This window comes from Dipodomys merriami, unplaced genomic scaffold, assembly GCF_024711535.1.
Source record: "Dipodomys merriami isolate MVZ:Mamm:240054 unplaced genomic scaffold, mDipMer1.0.p SCAF_9, whole genome shotgun sequence".
Taxonomy (NCBI): domain Eukaryota; kingdom Metazoa; phylum Chordata; class Mammalia; order Rodentia; family Heteromyidae; genus Dipodomys; species Dipodomys merriami.
The window spans coordinates 20,675,713-20,691,615 of record NW_027206512.1 but is presented as its reverse complement, the minus strand read 5'-3'; the positions used below and the strand labels follow the sequence as shown (position 1 = coordinate 20,691,615).

Here is a 15,903-nt window from a genome sequence, read left to right as displayed (position 1 = left end):
GGCCCCACAACCGGACCCCCCCCCCAAAAAAAAAGTCCTGGGTACAAAGGACAGCACTGGTGCCTACTTGATGGGCTGCAGTGGGCAGTGAAACCCACAGACTGTATCTGTGCGTAGAATAAAAGAGATGCAGCCATTAGATTGATTCTGAGCCAGGGCTCAGACCCACATGGAGTTAATACGCTTTCACAAATGCATGGGGAAAGGAAATGGCCAGAGGCTACACAGCAGCTAAATGTTCAGACTAACCACAAAGGGAGACTTTGTGGTTAGTCTGTTGATGAGCACTGACCAAATCAGCCTCTGCCCTACAGTATGTTGATTGAAGCTGTGGAACTGGAATTTATTTATATGGAATTTAACTGTAGACTGGAGTCCTGTGCTGGCACCTACAGGTAACTATGGGGAATGCAGGGTCCAAACTGTCTTTCTGGGGATCAGCAATAACATGTGAACCAACCCTTAGAGAGTCCCTGTGTTCCATGCCTAGCACAACAACAGAACTGTTTAAGGTGGCTAGTCTTCGGGATTCAATCAGAATCGTGTTCCCTAGAGTAGGATGTAACTGTGCTTCTGGGTGAGAAAAGAGAGTTTCTAAAAGGGGTACTTTTGTTTGTTTGTGTGTGCGCATGTGTGCAAATGTGTGCCAGTCCCAGCGTTTAAACTCAGGGCCTGGATGCAGACCCTGGGCTTTTTTGCTCAAGGCTGTATACTCTATGAATTAAGCTGCAGCTTAATTGGTGTTAACTGGAGATAAGATTCTCACAAACTTTCCTGCCAGAGCTGGCTTTGAATTGTGATCCTTAGATCTCAGCTTCCTGAGTAGCTAGGATTAAAGGCATAAGCCACCAGAACCTGGCTCTAAGTGAAATTTGCTGCAGGCTAACCAGCTTTGAAATTATTTTTCTAGAAAACCTGAAAAAGGTAGAATATCAGCTGTATAATCAAGCTAAACTCCTTGTAAAAATGGCTCACTTGGGCTGGGAATGTGGCTCAGTGTAGAGTGCTTGTCTAGCATGCATGAAGCCCTGAGTTCAATTCCTCAGTACCACATAAACAGAAAAATCCAGAAGTGGTGCTGTGGCTCAAGTGGTAGAGTAGCTAGCCTTAAGCTGAAGAGCTCAGGAACAGCACCCAAGTACAAAGTTCAAGCCCCATGACCGGCAAGATAAATAAAATAAATGATAAAGATAAATGATAAAAATAAATGAATAAAGGCTTCACTAAAAAACCAACTGGATTAGGAGAACTGTGAATGCATTACAAATTCCTACTGGAAGACTATGGTTTTTAGAGTCCCTGTACTGTACCCTATAATGCAAATATGACAGGTTTATCAGACTTGTAAGCAGAGAGAGTAAAGCACATGATTTCCTGAATTCATTTTGAAGTGGGAGGCCAGTCTTGGGAATTGAACTCAAGGTCTGGGCACTGTCCCTGAGTTTCTTTGTTCTCAAGGCTAGGGCTCTATCACTTGAGCCACAGCACCACTTCTGCCTTTTTCCGAGTAGTTTATTGGAGGTAAGAGTCTCATGGCCTTTCCTACCTGGACTGGTTTCAAACTGCAATCCTCAGATCTCAGCCTCCTAAGTATTTAGGATTCCAGGCATGAGCTACTTACTGGGGCCTGGATTGAATTCATCATTTTAATGAAGAGGATGGATATAGACACCTCTGTTTCTATAGGGAGGAGCAGGCTGTGTAACACTCTTATATATCTTACCCAGGGGAGGAGGAAGTAAGAATGCTTTCTAGTTGAAAAGCAATCTTGTTAGAAAGGAGCTGCCTCTGGACCTAGAGGCTGTGTCTGCCACTTTGTTGAGTTTATTGAGGCTTCCTGAGCAAGCTTTCTGCTAAGCCATCAAAAGGGCAAAAGATGCTAAACCTATGGGGCTACCAAGATTTCTTTTTTTCTTTTTCATTTTCTTTTTGTGGTGCCAGTCCTGGGGCTTGAACTCAGGGCCTGGGTGCTGTCCCTGAGCTTCTTTTGCTCTACCACTTGATCCAAAGCTCCAATTCAGGCTCTTTTGGTAGTTTTAATAGAGATAAGAGTCTCACAGACCTTACTGCCTGGATTGCCTTCGAACTGTGATCTTTAAATCTCAGCCTCCTCAGTAGGTAGGATTACCATCCTGAGCCACCAGCACCTAGCTAAGATTTCTTTCTTTTAGGTCTGCTCTCAGACCCTGAGAGCTTACTAAATATATGTATCTTTATTGGTTCTGATGGACACCCATTGGCATTTCCCAGGAGAAGCAGTTTCTGTACTGTTGTCTGAAACTGTCTGGACATCAATCTGCATAGCAAAGACAGGAAGTGACATGCCAACCCCACTGGGAGTCAGTGCCTAGACAATTTAGAAGGCTCTATTGGTTCTTTATATTCATAGGAAATATTTACTTTCCCTGTTCCCCCAAACACCTTCTGAGCAACCATTTACTGAGGTTTCTTTATGCCTCCTTCATTTATAGTTGTGTATTTCAAAACTATTTACCATCCATCCTATAATTTCTTCTTTTGAGAAGCATCAGCCCGTCTTCTAGGGTCTTCAAGTTGAATCAGATGTGAACACATTATCTTTTTCTTTTTTTTTTTCTTTTTTCTTTTTTTGTTGGTTGCCTAGGCGCTGTCCCTCAGCATTTTAGCTCTAAGCGAGCACTCTACCACTTGAGCCACAGCGCCACTTCTGGTTTTTTGGTGGTTAATTGGAGATAAGAGTCTCACAGCTCTCTCTCTGTTCTTACCTCTGCTCTCTCTGTTCATTTCTAGCTCTCTGCTCTCTCTGCTCTCTCTCCCTTTTCTAGCTCTTTTCTCTCTCTCTCTCCTTTCTTTCCTCTTTCCTTTCTAAAAAAAAAAAAAAAGAATCTCACAGACTTTCCTGCATGGGCTGGCTTTGAACTTCAATCCTCAGATCTCAGCCTCTTGAGTAGCTAGGATTACAGGCCTGAGCCACCATCACCTAACACATTAACACATTATCTTTGATAAGCTCCGTTACTTCGTTAATTGACTTTAGATTTCAAGCATATCTATAAAATATCTTCTTAGTAACACCTAGATGAGTGTGAGGAGTGGTTGTAGTGTAGACAAATAACTAATCTTTAAATTGTATTAGTCATGTGTTATCACATAACAGATTACTCTGAAATTTAGCAACTTAAAACATTTATTATCTTACAGTTGCTGTGGGTCAGAAATTAAAGTCCAGCTTAGATGGGTCAGCTTAAAAGGGTCCTTTGAGAAAGTCACTTTCTCATAAAACTGTAGTCATCTTAGTTAGAAAAGATATGCTTTGTAGCTATTTCCGTGGATACAAAGAAAAGGCGGTATGTATTTTATCAAAAGTCATACACTATTTGGTGGCTGGATGAATTTTTAAAAAGTATTTTTTTCCTGAAATTTGTATTCCACTAAGTTATTAGTCTGATACTAGTCTGAGACTAGAAGTTGACAGATTCAATTAACAATAAGCACAGATTAATTAAAATTTTTTACTAGACCATATTGTATCTAAAGTTTTATCTTTTTGTTTCAGGACTAAAAAGTGAAAGTTGTCTCAAGAATCCAGGTAAAATATACTTTAAGCAATTGTCTCTGTAGCGGTAATGGGAATCTTATCAGTGTTATTGATTCGGAGCGGGGCCACCATTGTACTCTTCTACTGTCAACTACCATTGATTCAAGGGTAAATTTTGCTTTTGCTTCTGTACCCAAGTCAGGTAAATTTTGCTTTTGCTTGTGTACCCAAGTCATCCTCCTTCCTCTGGAAAGCTAACACTCAGGAGGTAAGAGTTAGTGGAGAGGAAATGAAGTTTATTCAAGGGCCTGTACCCTCAGAAAATGGGTCGGGGCTGGGGGTAAAGCTATTCTCTCAGAGCCTCATCTTAAGGGACTCAGGTATGTGAAGGGCCTTTTTATTTTATCTTTTTACTTTAATTTTTTTTATTATCTTTAAGTAGTTGTACAAAGGGTTTCCATTCAACATGTCTGTTTATAAGTACAATTCCTCTTGATCAATATCGCCCCTCCCATCATCCTCCTGTCCCAGCCCCACCTATCCCCTCAAGTTACATACATTGAATATTATAACTGTGAAAGAGCTTTTACAGGGAAAAAAGAGGGTAGTAGAGTTACCATCTCCCCCACTGACTGGGGGCCTGCTGCATAGCCTTCAGATAGCCTATCTTAGTTTTTGAAGCCAGCCTAGAGAAAAACATTACTTCCTGCAGAATAAACATTATACCACTTCTAATGAAGGAACAGAATCAGAAAATCCTTGGCCACATTGGTGTTATTTAAAGACCACCAGACTTTCTGGGTTTGAAAACTAAAGATTACAAATTAGCAGGTTCTGGAAGCAGTGTATCTCTAATTTCCAGTCCTGCAGTAGCTGACTCTAGTAGTTAGTGTCTCCATCATAATTTTTTTTTTATGTCGGTCATGGGGCCTGAACTCTGGGCCTGGGTGCTGTCCCTCAGCTCTTCAGCTCAAGGCTAGTGCTCTACCACTTGAGCCACAGCACCACTTCTGGCTTTTTCTGCTTATGTAGTGCTGAGGAATCAAATCCAGAACCTCATGCATGCAAGGCAAGCACTCTACCACTGAGCCACCTTCCTAGAGATAATAACTTTTTTTTTTTTTTTTGGTTGATCATGGGGCTTTAACTCTGGTCCTGGGCGCTGTCCCTCAGCTCTTCAGCTCAAGGCTAGCACTCTACTTCTTGAGCCACAGCACCACTTCCGTTTTTGTTTTTGTTTTTAAATAGAATTCACAATGTTAGGTAATAACTGTAAGGATCAGTTTGCAAAGATACCTAATTGAGATAGAATAAGGTGGCTATGTTACCATTACTATTCTCTAGTGGAGAATTCTGCCTATGCATACTCCCCCAGAACCCTTTCCTGTGGTTATTCATAGTTACTCACTCAAACACTGCAAAGTCCCAGATATGCAGAAAACATATCACTCTCATGATAGCCAACAGTACAGGAGGGTAATCCTACCTTTAATCAAGCTGAAATCCTAGCTACTCAGAAGGTTGAGAGGTGAGGATCATGGTTCAAAGCCAGCCCAAGTAGGAGAGTCCATGCAACTATGGCTTAAGTGGTAGAATGCTACCATTGATCACAAATGCTCAAGGACAGTACCCAGACCTTGAGTTCAAGCTTTAGGACCAGTACACATGCATACAACACACATACACACACACACACACACACACACACACACACACACACACACACAAACAACCCACACGACATAGTAGCATGTAATGAAAACAAATATTTGTTTTTCAGATGATATTCAACCCATCTATGTCTACATCCCTGGTGAGTATGCTGTTAATTAAAAATGAATCTTTTCTAGTTGTTTCGCAAATGTATAATAAAGCAGTAATGTGATAAATATGTTTGTTTGTACCTTAGGTGAGGAAAGCCAGACGCTTGAAGATGAGGGTAAGACATTTTCTTAAATTCTAGGGGTTTGCATTTGAGAAGACAATCCCTTCACTAGTAGGAACAGTTAGGCCTGTCATGGTAGTTTGCTATAAAAGACAAAATTCCTTATCAGCAGCTCTATGTCTTCTCTAACAATCTTTAAGTCATCTAAGAAAACAGATTGACTGTTCCACAAACTTTTGTGACCTATCGTGCAAACCAGAGCATAACAAATAATGTGGTGTTTTCCTAAATTAAAGTGGTTCTGTGTATTTATGTCTGCCTCCAGCAATCTGAATAACAGATACTATTAGCACTATTATTTAGTACCTTCCAAAGTATATTTCAAATTATAATTCACCTCAAAGTTTCTATTTTTTAGTATAATTCAAATGTCCTTAAGTATGCTGAGACAGAAACATTTTCATAAATGACTGGTGTAATTATTGGGAAAACTCCTTTTTCTTTTTATCTATGGTATGGGCACGGGATGAAAGCCAGGCCTGCTCATGCTCAGCAAAAGCTCTATTCTCACCCCTAGTACAAATTTTTCTCAAGGGCATGTGTCACCAACTTTAAAAATTTGTATACCACTGGGTGCTGGTGGCTCACACCTGTAATCCTAGCTACTCAGGAGGCTGAGATCTGTGGATCACAGTTCAGACCGGCCTGGGAAGAAAAGTTCATGAGACTCTTACCTCCAATTAACCACCAGAAAGCTGGGAGTGGTGCTGTGGCTCAATGGTAGAGCTGGAGAGCTGAGGGACAGCACCCAGGCCAAGAGTTTGAGCCCACCACAAGGAAATTAAGACATAAACAAATATTTATGCATAAAAAGTTTTATCACAGTGTTTGTTACACACTAGCAGCATTTTAGAAATAACTTTAGTGTTTAACAGCTGGATAGTGCTAAATTGTATTTACATTATATAATATTAAATTCAAAAAATTAAGTTTTGCAAACATTTAAAGAAAATAGGAGCTGTGGTGTAGCTCAGTGTTTAGAGTGTCATTTTATCCCTGCCATTTCTCAGGGCTTTCTGAGATTTCCACTATTTTTTTTTTTTTTTTTTTTTGGGTCCGGTCGTGGGGCCTGAACTCTGGGCCTGGGCGCTGTCCCTCAGCTCTTCAGCTCAAGGCTAGTGCTCTACTACTTGAGCCACAGCTCCACTTCCGGCTTTTTTCTTTTTGCTTATGTGGTGCTGAGGAATCGAACCCAGGGCCTCATGCATGCAAGGCAAGCGGTCTACCACTGAGCCACCTTCCCAGCCCAGATTTCCACTATTAAAAGCCAAGTATAAAGTTAGATTATAGTTATATATATTATATAGTTAGATTATAGAGGGCTGGGAAGGTGGCTCAGTGGTAGAGCGCTTGCCTTGCATGCCTGAGGCTCTGGGTTCGATTCCTCAGCACCACATAAGCAAAAAGAAAAAAGCCAGAACTGGCGCTGTGGCTCAAGTGGTAGAGCGCTAGCCTTGAGCTGAAGAGCTGAGTGACAGTGCCCAGGCCCAGAGTTCAGGCCCCATGACCAGACCTAAAAAAAAAATTAGATTATAGACTAACCTCAACACAGGAAACCTCACAGACAGGACTGACATAGTGATAGCTCTTCCCCTATTCCATGGGTGGTGGTACATGGCCATTCTCAATTGGTGGAGTGATTTGTCTGGTTAATTGATAATGAAGGAGACTCTGGCAGGCTAACTAGTTACAAAAAAAGAATTAGATTAGCAATGAGCCAGGGCTCAATGTCATAATCTGAAACTGAGTTGGAGAAAGACATGAGGATTCTTAGGACTAAGAATGCAGCTGAGCCACCAGTGTTTGTGGAATGAATTAAGCTGGGTCAGAGGGCTCGACATATTGTTTCTGTTTTCCACTTGATGCACCAAGCATTTTTGGGGGGAGAGGGGTCCAGTCTTGGGGCCTGAACTCTGTCCCTCAGCTCTTCAGCTCAAGGCTAGCGCTCTACCACTTGAGCCACAGCGCCACTTCCAGCTTTTGTGGTGCTGAGGAATCGAACCCAGGGCCTCAGGCATGCAAGGCAAGCGCTCTACCACTGAGCCTGCACCAAGCATTTTTATGTAGTAGTTCCTTTAATCCTCACTTATAAGCCTACAGGTTGTTTCTTTGGCATAAATAAGTTTATATGGATTGAGTACTGCTGGGTGCTCATGGCTCACGCCTGTAATCCTAGCTACTCAGGAGGCTGAGATCTGAGGATCATGGTTCAAAGCCAAACTGGGCAAGAAAATCTTACCTCCAAAAAACTACTAAAAAAAAAAAAAAAAAGTGAAGCTGTGGCTTAAGTAGTAGAGTGTTAGACTTGAGATGAAGAAGCAAGAAGCCCAGAGACAGTGCCCAGACCCTGGATTCAAACCCTAGGACAGAAAAAAAAAAAAAGGACTGAGTAGCCTAGAGCTAATAGTGATGACAATGGAGCTTAACCAAACACAGATGTCACCCCAGGCCTGTTGCCTTTAGACCAGATTCAAGGCTGCCTCGTGAAGACAAGGCTGGAGGTACAGGCCAGATCACAGATGGGCTTCCAGTCTAGTTAAGGAGTTGGAAGATGATGAGTCTGGATTGTGTTTTGTTGTTGCTGTCTGTCTTCTATTTTTCTGAAGTGGGAACCTGGGAAGTATAAAGAGGAGTGTAAGCAGGATAAGATAACGGATTAACACTGATTAATTGTATGTTTTCTGTCTTTAGATAAGCAAAGTCTTGAATCTACTGAAGCGCCTGGTAAGAAAGTTTTTCCTTGAGTCTCTGAGCCCCACATGAGCATGAGTGTACTTGGCATTGAAGAGAATATTGTCAAGAAACAACCTTCCCTGTTACATCCCTTATCCCATGGGGCAATCCTCCAGAAAGATTTAGCTGAGGAAGAGTGTGGAGAGTGTGCCATTCCTCTGCAGACTTGCAGGCGGGAAGTTGGCCTGGGGGGCGGGGAGGCATGGCTGGGGGCCAGGAAGCGGTGGAGCCAGCACCCTCCCTGTTCTGTGTGTAAAGATGCTCAGCAGGAACCTCAGTGCTCTGCACAGCTATCGGCGTCAGTGTCTCCAAGTCACACAACAGTATTTTCATGGCATGGGCACAGGGCAGGGCTATGGCAGAAGAGTCCTCTGAGCACCATGAGGGTTGATGGAGCCAGAAGTTTTCGATCAGAACTTCTGCAAACTGCCATGTTCAGTGGGACTTGTATGTCTTGAGCTCATTATATAAGAACTTAAAATTTGTACTTAACCAGCGCAAACTTCAAGTCATCGAACATTTCTTTATTATTTAGGAATGACAGTTGCAGAATCTTTTCCACTACCTGGTAAGCAATGGTAGGCGGCGGGGTGCCAGGGGGGAAGATTCAAAATGGACAGATAGGTGTCACTGTCAGACAAGCGAGGAGCCTCAGAACTGTGCTCACGACCATATCAGGCAGTGAAGCACCCACATCTCTTAACTTGGCCATGTGTACCACAACAGAGTTAATCTACCTTTACTATATGACCGGAAAAATGGCTGTTTTTAAAAGCTAGGGCTGGAGCTGAGGGCAGGTCACTGGAAGGCCTTGAGCTTGTGTGGCCAGAGCAACTGAGCGGTGACTCCAGGCAGCTCCTCAGATGAACCATAGAACTCAGCTTACAGGTGTGTGTGTGGCGGGGGAAGCTCCCCAAATTTATTTCTTCCTGACACAAGAGAAGTACGAAAGACAAAAAATATGAATATTCACCAGAGCTCTGGTTAGTGATGACAGTTTTTTTTTTTGGGGGGGGGTGTTGGCCTCAGAATTGTCTTTCAAATGTGGCCCGCACTTGTCATATTTATCTCATGGGAGTATCTGAAGGAATATAAAATAGCAAACTTTGAGGTGTGTGAGCCCCAATCTAGTGCATACAATCATTTCTCCTGAGTTCATGTAGTGAAAAAGTGAAAGTAATTTCATGTAGCTCTTATTAAGTATGGGAATGATCATCAGTTAAATCAGATTTTTCACAACTAGAAATCTAAATTACTTCCATGCCCATTGGGCTGAGTGTTGCTTGGCATTGCTGTCTGTGGAAATTGCATGCTGTGTGCACAATCAGCATAGTGACAACAGTTTAATGAAGCAATTCTTTTACTCTCACCCAGAGTTGTATGTGTGGATGCATTTGGCCACAGCTTCTTTATCTTTTGTGATACTGGGGTTTGAACTCAGGACCTTGCCCTGGCTAGACAGGTGTTCTATGTCCTGGCCACAGCTTGAAAGTTATGATACTGATTGACATCCCATGTTTGCCTTCATACCTTCCACTCTCTGGACCTGAGGGTGCAAGTGTGTGTGATGGGAGTCTCTAGGGTTGCTTGTGGGGGTGAACATGGGCTGTGTAGGCTGCTTCAGTAGGTCTCTTCTATGCACTTTGCTATGGCTCTTTGTTATTTCACTTTTCTGTGACTCTGCTTCTCCATATATCAAATGAAGGTATTTGTCTTTTTTATTATTGTTGTTGTTGTTGTTAAGTAGTTGTACGAAGGGGTAATAATGCCTTATGAAGTTGTGAGTACAGTGCTTCTTGGTCAGTGTCACCCCTTCCATTCTTGTCCACTTTGTCCCCCTTCCAGTTCCTACCGTCAAGTTAAGTTTCTACATAATATGCATTGAGTATAATGACATTTGCTAACCCTTCCTCCTCTAGTCGTGTGCCCATCCCCCAATTCTGTCTTTTAAGACTAGTTAAGAAACTAATCAAATAAAGTACCTTAGAGAAGGAACAGTAGTAAAATAATTAATGGTGGCTGTCATTATTAATTAACAATCTTTTTTTCCCATTTAGGAATAAAAGTGGTCCATCCAGATGAAAAACCTGGTAATAAATCCTTTGTTGGCACATGGGGTTCTAAGTCCTTTGCCCTTATCGTTCAGTTAGTGCAGGTAGAAGGGGCCTGGGGAGGATGTCTAAGCTGTACCATTTCTTATGTCCCTGGTTGCATGTTGGAGAGGAAAATACTGAGAACTCATTTCAGCATTAGCAGTGGGCTGCTAATATTAAGGCTCTCTGGGCCAAGTAAAGAAAAGTGCTGGACTAGAAATGAGCAGCTGCTGTCCAGCTGTGCTGGTCTTCTAGAATGAGGCAGGAGGCTTCCTAGGCTGAGCTGTAGCTGGGAGGGAATGTCATCATTAGAAAGTAAGACTGAGATCTACAAAACATCCTAATGTTGGGCCAGCCATGCAATGCCCCGGACACTTAGCAACCAATACACACTTAGGTTAACTCAAGCTGTGCTGTATAGTGCCCTCTTCTGGTAGGCTCTGTGCAGTGCAGGCTATTTTAACATGTCAGAATAATGTTCAAGATCCCATTTTATCCAATGAAACACTGTCCTTGCCACTTCGGAGATGAGGACGTAGCACACAGGAAGATTAAGAAATTTGTACGGGACTAGAAAAAGACAACCAGAACTCAAACATTCCAAGTGTTGTTCACTTTCTGTCACATAACTTGTCTTTCATCCAGATTTTGTTAGATACATCTTTATCCGGGGCTCCTAGAATTGGCATTTGGCTTTAAAGCCAATAGTGGGTCTGCTCCTCAGGCCATTCAGATTCTTTAATCAGGTCTCTTTTTCTAGATAAGTAGATGCATAATGCAGTTAACTCAGAATCTCTTTGTATTTTTAGGAGACAGAAGTCAAATAAACATCGACAATCCTAGTAAGAAATATTTCTTCATTTGATAAATGTTTCTGCAATATAGAAAAGGTGAAAATTGTAACTTTTCCTCAAAAAGAGAAAGTTACAAGGGTTTAAGGAATAATAATGAGTATAATGACATGCTCAAATGTTTACATGCATGTTTGTGATATAGATAACTTGCTTGATTTTGTTTCTTAAGTAACGATTTTTTAATTTTTTTCAGTATGTAGATTATACTGTTCAGCACAGTGGTTCTCAATCCTTCCCAACCAGAAAATCCTTTCAAAATAGCAAATATTTTTATGATGCCTTTATAGATTATCCTGAGATCAGGTCTATAGATAAGACATACCTGTACCATATAGTCAGTATGTTCTGACTACAATTTATGACAAAATGACATGTCAATATAAAAATATTTATACTGACTCAGTGAAGTAGATGCTTACATTTACTTATGTAAATACATTTGGATTTAAGATTGGAAGATACGCTATACAAGAAATATAAGGATATCAAAGCAAAGAAAAACAGGGAACAGCAGGTAACATGCTCAATGCTTATTAAAACTGCCAGAGGCTGGGTATTCTGACTCATGCCTGTAATCCCAGCTATCTAAGAGGGTAGGCATAAGTAGGATTGCAGTCCACACTTAAAGGGCAGAGGGTGTGGCTTGGCAATAGAGCAATTTCTGGCTAGTATGAAGCCCAGGGTTTAAGCCTCAGTTCTTCCCCCTCCCAAAAAGAAGAAAAACCGTTATCAGAGAATACTATGTATTTATTTATTTAAGTATAATTTTATTATTAAGATAGTATACAGAGGGATTACCATTTATTTTTACTTTATTTTGTTGGTCATAAGGCTTGAATTTAGGGCCTGGGCACTGTCCCTGAGCTTTTTTCACTGTAGACTAGTGCTCCACTACTTTGAGCCACAGCTCTACTTCAGTTTTCTGGTGGTTTATTTGGAGATAAGTCTCGACTTCCTGCCTAGGCTGGCTTTGAACCACAATCTTCAGATCTCAGCTAGGATTACAGATGTGAGCCACTGGCATCTGGCCCATTTTATTTGTTGTGCTACTCCTGAGACTCAAACTCAAAGCCTGGGTACTATACCTGAGCTTCTTTGCTCAAGGTTAGAACTCTTGCCACTTGAACCACAGCTTTACTTCTGGCATGTTTTGTTTTGTGGTTAACTGAAGTCACTCTTTCCTGGCTGAGCTGTTTTCATACTGAAATTCTCAGATCTCAGCCTCCTGAATAGCTGGGGTTACAGGCATGAGCCACCAGTGGCCAGCTTAGAAAATACTTTTTATATGTGATGCTGCTAAAGTGTGGCTTCATGTATTGAAAGCTGCACAGGAAGCAGTCTGGGCTTTCATTGTGCAGGACTGTCTGGAGCATTCAGGATATGTAGCCTTCTATCTCCACTCTTGTTGCAATTGAAATTTAAAAAAATTTTTTTAGGAATGGTGGCATTGTAATCCAAAATACTCAAGAGACTGGGGTAGGATTGCAAACTTGAGGCCAGACCCTTATCAAAACAAAAAGGGGGAGAAAAGGCTGAGGATGTTGGCGCAGTAGCTTAGCACTTGCCTAATAAGGCTGTCCCCAGTACTGCAAAATAAACAAAATTCCTTTGACAGTTGTCCAATTGTCTCTAATCAACTTGAGAACCACTGGTCTGTAGTAACATACTAACAGCAGCACTTGCCTAATAAGGCTGTCCCCAGTACTGCAAAATAAACAAAATTCCTTTGACAGTTGTCCAATTGTCTCTAATCAACTTGAGAACCACTGGTCTGTAGTAACATACTAACAGCAATGCATGTGTATCTACCCATCCATTTCTGTCTCTGCATGTAACTGCATGTTTATGTAACTATGTTAAGTAAGTTGCTATGAAGGTGCCTATAAAATGTACTGGCTATTTCTCTTGGTTTCACTTAGGAACTATGACTGTTTATCCTATGCAGAGAAACCTCTAGTAGTCAACTCTTAGATAATACTTAGCTAAGATGAAAGGGAAGCAGCTTCTCCACAGGTATGTGTGTAGCAAACTGTTCTGTCAGCTTATAAGACTTAACAACTGTATACAGACAGCTGTTTGAATATGCCTGTGTCTTCTTTGAAATAGAAAACATAGACTTGATGGAAAATTGAAATTGAAAATTCTTAAGATATTTTAGAGAACTTGAACTGCTGGTACCTCATGTAGAAATCTGGAGGATAAAGGTTCAAAGCCAGCCTGGATGTCTCCAGAATAACTAGCAAAGGTCAGAGCCCCAGCAGAACAAGTGTAAGGCCAAGTTTTCAAACCCTTCTATTGCTATTTAGAAAAAAAGTCTTGGCCACAGAGGTTTCAATGCCTAGGGAATCCAAGGTAAAAGCCAGAATAGCATGTCCTTATAAGATGAAAGTGTACTCTGAAATCTGTAATAAGCCAAAGTCCCTGCCTCCCCTGTTGTTTCAGGATATATGGCATAGGTAGACAGTACTTGATGATCAGTGACTGTGTGTTCTCATTACAGCAGCTGCAGGTCCAGTTCCTGTTCCAAGTCCCAAAAGCCATCCCTCTGCATCCTCGGGCAAAATGCTCCTTCCGTTTGGGACAGTCGTCATTTTACTCAGCGCTTCTGCTGTCAATGAGCTCATTTCCCCATAGTTCGGTGGGTTTTTTTTTTTCGTGTTTGTTTTGTTTTGTTTCTGGTCTTGCTCTTTATTTGAATACGCTAAGGGATCGCAGTGGAGGCCAATAGGAACGAGGTGTTTTTTACTTGTTGGCCAAAGTCACTTCATAAAATGAGAACTGTACAATTTATTTTGTCATTCTGTAAGTTAGTCTGGCATCACAAAATTAATTTTTCATTTATTTCTACATTAATCTTAAGATTGAAAAAACCCAAACTGTATACTTTTGATTGGATTCAATAAAAAATATATTTCTGTATTAAAATGTCTACTGCTGAGGTTGGAGGTGTGGCATCAGTTACTGAGTGTGAGTCCTGGTCTTGGACATAAAAGTCTACTGCTAATGCTAGAGGCCACCATGGATTGAATACCAGAATCACCATTTTGAAGATATCCTCATCTCTGTGAATGAATTTCACCTTCAGGTAATACCATTACTTTTCCATCTTTTCTCTTCTTTTATGAACTAAACCCAACAATTCTCAAAAGGTTTCACGTAGTGTCTACCTTGAATCTCATGCTTAGTAAGGTAGACAGGGAACTAAATATATCAAACAAAGAAAAAGCAAAGTTCTACAGCAAGTATGATCTTTATTTTCTAGCTACAACTGCCATTTCTTAGTGATTATTTTAGGCCTGGGCTTTGGTAACTAAGACATATTTTGCCAATGTTTCAAAAAGGTGTTAAGGCTACAGAAAATTTCAATGAGGGGTTATGTGTTCAGTGTGCTTTCATTCTGCCAGTTTCCACTCACTCAAAGTCTTGAGGGAAGACTCTTCGAGAACCACTAGCCTGCTGAGGGCTATGTACAGAATTTCTAGTAAGTAGTTATGAAACACAAATTAGTACTAAGGTTTAAAGGGGATCTTCCATCTACCCACTTTTAGAACTTGACATCTTAAGTCTGTTTAGACTGCTGTACTAACAGAATACCATAGACTAGATGACCTATGAAGAACAGAAATCAACTCGTCCCAGTTCTGGAGACTGGGATGTAGGTGCTGCAGATGTAGTTCCTGATGAGGGAAGGCCCTCTTCCTAGCTTTTAGTCCAAGGGGTGAGAGAAGTGGGGTAATGCCGTTTACTGAAGGCTCCATCCTCATAACCTGATCCCCTCACAAAGCACCATCTCTTAATACCACATTGAGTGTTGGGATTTCAATCTGAAATCTTCAGTCTAAAGCACTTGGCTGTCAGTGCTTAGAAGACAATATAGTATTGCTGGAGATTAGTATCTTAGCAGTTATATACAGGACCACAGGCTTGCCTTATGCGTGCAGTTGCCAGTGGAATAGTGGCCAGAGATGACTGGGCTGGTCTTCAGAAGGCAGATCCTAAGTCCTTTCTAGCTATGAAGAACTTAATACTAGACTTGAAAAATAAAAGACTAGTGAGCAGCATATGCATGACTAGTAGTCCACTCACTAGACTGTCTTGGTGAATAACAGTTCTCATCATTTGGACCAACAGTTCTTCCTTCTTACTGTAAAGGAAAGTGCAGAGAGATGGAAACTCCTCTCCATACACCTGGCTGTGTAGATGAGAAAAGATACACCTATCTTCTGAGGAGAAAATTCATACAGGAAAAATTCCTCACTGTTGGAATTGCAAGAAATAGGTAAGAAATGTGGTGAAAGGGGGTAGTTTATAGTAGGACAGGAACACATTTGCATGCCATAAATTGAGTAAAAGTGGCTGCAAAACTCTAGCAGCTAAGTTGAAAGATCAGTTTTAAAGTTCCTAATCTCCTACACAACTGTAAGCTAGTCTGCAACAACTAAAGAGAAATTACTTCAAGTTGCTCAGAGGATGGATTCTGAGCATCATCCTCACCAGTCCTGCAGGAAACAATACCAAGAACCATGGTACTACTTCTTGTTCGGCCTTTCACTAAAAGCCTAAGCATCACACCAAAATACAAAGTTGATAGCATTTCCAGAGGTGCCAACAATATGCAATCCAGGTCTATAGACACAGTCAGAGATACTGTTTAAAACTGCATGGCTCCGATTTTCTGCTTTCACATTCCTAGATGGTTATTTTAAGAAAAATGACATTTTAAGACTAAAAGTACTAGATTATCAATATGAATTTTAGTGC

General features: G+C 41.2%; 1 protein-coding gene across 8 annotated transcripts in view; it reads left to right on the top strand.

Moving 5' to 3' along the window:
* Window positions 1-14,067, top strand: part of Art3 (ADP-ribosyltransferase 3 (inactive)) — a 104,161-nt gene extending 90,094 nt beyond the window's left edge. For 7 of the 8 annotated variants that reach the window (XM_070012683.1, XM_070012684.1, XM_070012691.1 and 4 more), the window contains 8 exons: window positions 3,536-3,568; window positions 5,298-5,330; window positions 5,427-5,456; window positions 8,154-8,186; window positions 8,731-8,763; window positions 10,253-10,285; window positions 11,098-11,130; window positions 13,643-14,067. In XM_070012683.1, the coding sequence (XP_069868784.1) occupies window positions 3,536-3,568; window positions 5,298-5,330; window positions 5,427-5,456; window positions 8,154-8,186; window positions 8,731-8,763; window positions 10,253-10,285; window positions 11,098-11,130; window positions 13,643-13,776 (362 nt within the window). In that variant the 3' untranslated portion in view covers window positions 13,777-14,067. The remainder of the gene's footprint in view (window positions 1-3,535; window positions 3,569-5,297; window positions 5,331-5,426; window positions 5,457-8,153; window positions 8,187-8,730; window positions 8,764-10,252; window positions 10,286-11,097; window positions 11,131-13,642) is intronic. The other variant, XM_070012685.1, reaches the window with a different exon arrangement.
* The last annotated feature ends 1,836 nt before the right edge of the window (window positions 14,068-15,903 follow it).